Genomic DNA, 5641 nt, shown 5'->3' with positions numbered 1-5641 from the left:
GTATTTATCATCATTAGTCATTTAGGTCAACATTGGATCATTCAGAGATCCTCACTGAACTTCTGGAGAGAGTTTGCTGCACTGAAAGTAAAGGGGCTGAATAATTTTGCACGCCCAATTTTTCAGTTTTTGATTTGTTAAAAAAGTTTGAAATATCCAATAAATGTCGTTCCACTTCATGATTGTGTCCCACTTGTTGTTGATTCTTCACAAAAAATACATTTTTATATCTTTATGTTTGAAGCCTGAAATGTGGCAAAAGGTCGCAAAGTTCAAGGGGGCCGAATACTTTCGCAAGGCACTGTAGCAATGGAATGGTAGATGTGCAGAAGATGAATGTGCAAGTAGTGATACTGGGGTGCAAACGAGCAATATAAATAAATAAATACAGTATGGGGATGAGGTAGATAGATGGGCTGTTTACAGATGGGCTATGTACAGGTGCAGTGATCTGTGAGCTGCTCTGACAGCTGGTGCTTAAAGCTAGTGAGGGAGATATGAGTCTCCAGCTTCAGTGATTTTTGCAGTTCATTCTAGTCATTGGCACGAGAGAACTGGAAGGAAAGGCGACCAAAGGAGGAATTGGCATTGGGGGTGACCAGTGAGATATACCTGCTGGAGCGCGTGCTACGAGTGGGTGCTGCTATGGTGACCAGTGAGCTGAGATAAGGCGGGGATTTACCTAGCAGAGTATGAAGCGAGGGCCAACCAATGAGAGCGTACACGTCGCAGTGGTGGGTAGTGTATGGGGCTTTGGTGACAGAATGGATGGCACTGTGATAGACTGCATCCAATTTGTTGAGTAGAGTGTTGGAGGCTATTTTATAGATGACATCGCCGAAGTCGAGGATCGGTAGGATGGTCAGTTTTACGAGTTTGGCAGCATGAGTGAAGGATTCTTTGTTGCGAAATAAGAAGCCAATTCTAGATTTAATTTTGGATTGGAGGTGCTTAATGTGAGTCTTGGAAGGAGAGTTTACAGTCTACCCAGACACCTAGGTATTTTTAGTTGTCCACGCATTCTAAGTCAGAGCCGTCCAGAGTAGTGATGCTGGACGGGTGGGTATAAACGCCATTTAAAATGCTTCCTTTTTGTTCACCCACTAAAGGAGAGCTGGAAACATAGAATTATATATAGATGTTCTATGGCTGGAAAACTATCAGCTGCGTTCTGATTCCTCTCCTTTATTCATCTTCTTATCTCTTCCCCATCCCTCCCTTCCCTTGTTTATCATTCCTGTTACACACGCTCTATCTATCTGTCTATCTGTTGCTCTATCCATTCATCCCTCCCTTCCTCGATCTTTCCCTCCCTCCAGTGTGTCCAAGCAGCACGCGGTCATCCCCAGTCAGGTGTTTGAGCTGGAGGACGGCAGCAGCAGCTACAAGGACTTTGGCATGACCCGGAACAACCGCTTCAGCAGTGTGGGCCAGGCGTCCAAGAACATCATCCAGCCACCCGCCACTGTGCTGCACTTCTACAATGTCCCGCCCTGCATCACTGAGGACGAGCTGCAGAGGGTGGGTGTGGAGGGGAGGGAGGAAGGAAGGGGTGGGTGTTTAGGCTGGAATGGTGACTGATGTCTAGAGAGGCGGGAGGTTGGGTTAAGGGGAGGTTGAACCCTTTCTATAGTGGAATTAAACGTTTGGATGACCCTGAGAATGGGTAACAGGAGACTCTTGCCTATAGGGTAGAGAGGACACAAGCAAGTGGGGTGATTGTTCTTAACATTTTAATAAACAGGCATTAAAATGTTTGCAATATGTTTGCAATAAGTTATTTGGCATCAGACAGACAGTGGCCCAGTGGCCCTCCAAGACCAGGTTTGAATAACACTTGCCTCTAGTAGCCTATTTATTGTCCGGTGTTGAGATTCACATCATACCATCGCCATCTAGTGGATTATTTATACAAAACACCGAATGAAGCAATGTTGACGCAATAGCTGAACCCTTTCTGTTGTCTGCTTTATGTTTAGTTATGTACAGAGCATGAGGTACCCGGTTTCATCAAGTTCAAAGTCTTCGATGCAAAACGTAAGTGCTCATTCCATTCATTGTGTTGGACTAAATGGACGATATACAGCATGAGTCAATTCAGTAGAGGTACTTGTCATAGACATTCAGCTGTTTTTCTAATTGTGTCAGCAACAGCTAGGCACCTAAATGTAATTAACAAGGAATAAAATAAATAGATAAATAGTATTCTACTATGATTGATATGAATAGACCACTATGGATGCTTTTCTATAAATGTTCATAAATGCTTTCCAAATTATCATACATGTTGCAAATGCTTATAAATTGTAAGGCGTATCAATGTTTACGAATGATGAAATACTTAATAAATGCGCATAACATATTGTTATTTATTATTAACAAACAAGTTATCTTTTTCAATCACTGTCTTTTCAAGATGGCCGATGTTTTTCCCTCTCCCCTCTAGCCAGCTCCAAAACGATCTCAGGCTTATTCGAATTTGACAACAAGACACACGCTGTGGAGGTTCTAACAGTCCTCAACCACCACCAGATCAGAATACCAAGTAAGTCCTGTGTCTTACTCCGGAGAGAATGCTTGCTTCAAGGACAGAAAAGTAGAGCGAGAGATGATGAGAGAATGACAGAAAGAGAATGGGTCACAAGGCAGTAGGCTGGATTCAAACCTCTGCCAGCACCATATGTGTGCCAGAGACTGCAGCCCTAGAAAACCACTAGAAAACCCATGCCAACTCCTCTGTCTCTTTTTAAATGACATCTTCGAGACATTTAACATGGTTCTGCAACTATCCACCTAAAAAAATAAATATATAAGGTTAACATCCACACGGAAATCTAATTAGCACAATACAAATGCAATTATTAAGAGGCTAGATAAAAATAGCTAATCCTGGCGACCAATGTTCTAGCATGAATTTATTGAGGCGTGCAGCTCAGGGATGTGAAGGTGTTACAAGCCTGGTCTATGTGTTTAGTGTAATTAACAACTATCAAATGAAAAGCAAAGACTCAATCAAATAATGACTCCGTAGAACGAGGAATGCATTTACTCAATTCAACGAATATTAATGTATTAGTCACGAAATCAATGAGATTCAAACAATTACAGTGTACATGAAATATGTGATGCATTACAGCATAACGCAGAGTAAATGACTATCACCAACAGGCTAAGACTTCACGTGGTTACACACGTCTTCAGTTCAGAATCATCTCTTCAGAGAAAAAAAAACTGTGTGTGTCTGATACACGTAGGAGCTTGGTAGCAAGTTCTCAAAGTGTGAGCAAATTCACTTCCCTCTTAACCAAATTCAAGCGGGAACGCACCCCCAATCTGAATGAACACTTCACAACACACCCAGATTCTTATATAATCAACTCAATTTTAATGTTTATGATGGACAACAGGAACGTGCATAATAACCTGTCAACCCAATATACAATTTTTAAAATTTATGTAACCTTTATTTAGCTAGGCAAGTCAGTTAAGAACAAATTCTTATTTACAATGACGGCCTACCCCGGCCAAACCCTAACCCGGACGACGCCAATTGTGTGCCGCCCTATGGGACTATGGGTTGTGATACAGCCTGGAATCAAACCAGGGTCTATAGTGACGCCTCTACCACTGAAATGCAGTGCCTTAAGACTGCTGCGTCACTCGGGAGCCCAAAGACTCGTCCCCATACCGGGAGTCAAACCTAGGCCGCCTGGGTGAAAACCAGGAATCCTAACCTCTTGAATATTACCGCCATCCATCCGGACAATGTCAAATAGAATCAACACGACAGGCTAGCCGCTAGACGCCTGTTCATCACTGGCCTTCATCATCGTTCACATTTGTTCACTCTCTCTATTTTTCGACTACAATACAAGTTAAAGACATGTTTGTTTTATTCTTCCCTTGTGCTCCTCCGATACACAGCAGGTATTCACCTTCACACTGGCCCGACAACGCAAACAAAAGCCAGTAGACTTTGGGTCTTTTTTTATTTTCTTTTTACTGTGAGGCAAATCAAAAATCGAGCCCCCCTCAAACAACTCCATCTTGTGCTTTCATTATTTGTTTTTGTGGCAGAGGAGGAAAATTGCAGGAGAAAGCTTTGTGTTCTCTAGTAATAATGGCTTTCATACAGACAGCCTCAAGCCACAGTCTCTTTGTGGGTTGGCAGGCGTAAGGTCCCCAGTTACCTGAAAATAGTCAGAATACAGAATATAAGGAATAACCCCTTGAGGCAACACAACACACACACACACTCACTCCATCATTCGCTCACTCACACATAATATGTACATACAGTGGGGCAAAAAAGTATTTAGTCAGCCAAAAATTGTTCTCCCACTTAAAAAGATGAGAGAGGCCTGTAATTTTCATCATAGATACACTTCAACTATGACAGACAAAATTAGGCAAAAAAATCCAGAAAATCACATTGTAGGATTTTTAATGAATTTATTTGCAAATTATGGTGGAAAATAAGTATTTGGTCACCTACAACCAAGCAAGATTTCTGGCTCTCACAGACCTGTAACTTCTTCTTTAAGAGGCTCCTCTGTCCTCCACTCGTTACCTGTATTAATGGCACCTGTTTGAACTTGTTATCAGTATAAAAGACACCTGTCCACAACCTCAAACAGTCACACTCCACTATGGCCAAGACCAAAGAGCTGTCAAAGGACACCAGAAACAAAATTGTAGACCTGCACCAAGCTGGGAATCTACAATAGGTAGGCAGCTTGGTTTGAAGAAATCAACTGTGGGAGCAATTATTAGGAAATGGAAGACATACAAGACCACTGGTAATCTCCCTCGATCTGGGGCTCCACGCAAGATCTCACCCCGTGGGGTCAAAATGATCACAAGAACGGTGAGCAAAAATCCCAGAACCACACGGGGGGACCTAGTGAATGACCTGCAGAGAGCTGGGGCCAAAGTAACAAAGCCTACCATCAGTAACACACTACGCCGCCAGGGACTCAAATCCTGCAGTGCCAGATGTGTCCCCCTGCTTAAGCCAGTACATGTCCAGGCCCGTCTGAAGTTGGCTAGAGAGCATTTGGATGATCCAGAAGAAGATTGGGAGAATGTCATAGGGTCAGATGAAACCAAAATATAACTTTTTGGTAAAAACTCAACTCGTCGTGTTTGGAGGACAAAGAATGCTGAGTTGCATCCAAAGAACACCATACCTACTGTGAAGCATGGAGGTGGAAACATCATGCTTTGGGGCTGTTTTTCTGCAAAGGGACCAGGACGACTGATCCGTGTAAAGGAAAGAATGAATGGGGCCATGTATCGTGAGATTTTGAGTGAAAACCTCCTTCCATCAGCAAGGGCATTGAAGATGAAACGTGGCTGGGTCTTTCAGCATGACAATGATCCCAAACACACCGCCCGGGCAACGAAGGAGTGGCTTCGTAAGAAGCATTTCAAGGTCCTGGAGTGGCCTAGCCAGTCTCCAGATCTCAACACCATAGAAAATCTTTGGAGGGAGTTGAAAGTCCGTGTTGCCCAGCAACAGCCCCAAAACATCACTGCTCTAGAGGAGATCTGCATGGAGGAATGGGCCAAAATACCAGCAACAGTGTGTGAAAACCTTGTGAAGACTCACAGAAAACGTTTGACCTCGGTGTCATTGCCA

The 5641-nt window shown here is 43.2% G+C and overlaps 1 protein-coding gene across 1 annotated transcript; it reads left to right on the top strand.

Moving 5' to 3' along the window:
- The first annotated feature begins 267 nt into the window (after window positions 1-267).
- Window positions 268-4936, top strand: LOC135566283 (heterogeneous nuclear ribonucleoprotein L-like). Its single transcript, XM_065014055.1, has 3 exons — window positions 268-1521; window positions 1980-2037; window positions 2447-4936. Exons 1-3 carry the CDS (start codon window positions 1399-1401, stop codon window positions 2650-2652), a joined length of 387 nt encoding a protein of 128 aa, XP_064870127.1. The 5' UTR covers window positions 268-1398; the 3' UTR covers window positions 2653-4936.
- The last annotated feature ends 705 nt before the right edge of the window (window positions 4937-5641 follow it).

The sequence above is a fragment of the Oncorhynchus nerka genome, unplaced genomic scaffold (genome assembly GCF_034236695.1).
Source record: "Oncorhynchus nerka isolate Pitt River unplaced genomic scaffold, Oner_Uvic_2.0 unplaced_scaffold_6185, whole genome shotgun sequence".
Lineage (NCBI taxonomy): Eukaryota > Metazoa > Chordata > Actinopteri > Salmoniformes > Salmonidae > Oncorhynchus > Oncorhynchus nerka.
The sequence above is the reverse complement of the archived record's forward strand: the minus strand, read 5'-3'. Positions and strand labels throughout refer to the sequence as shown.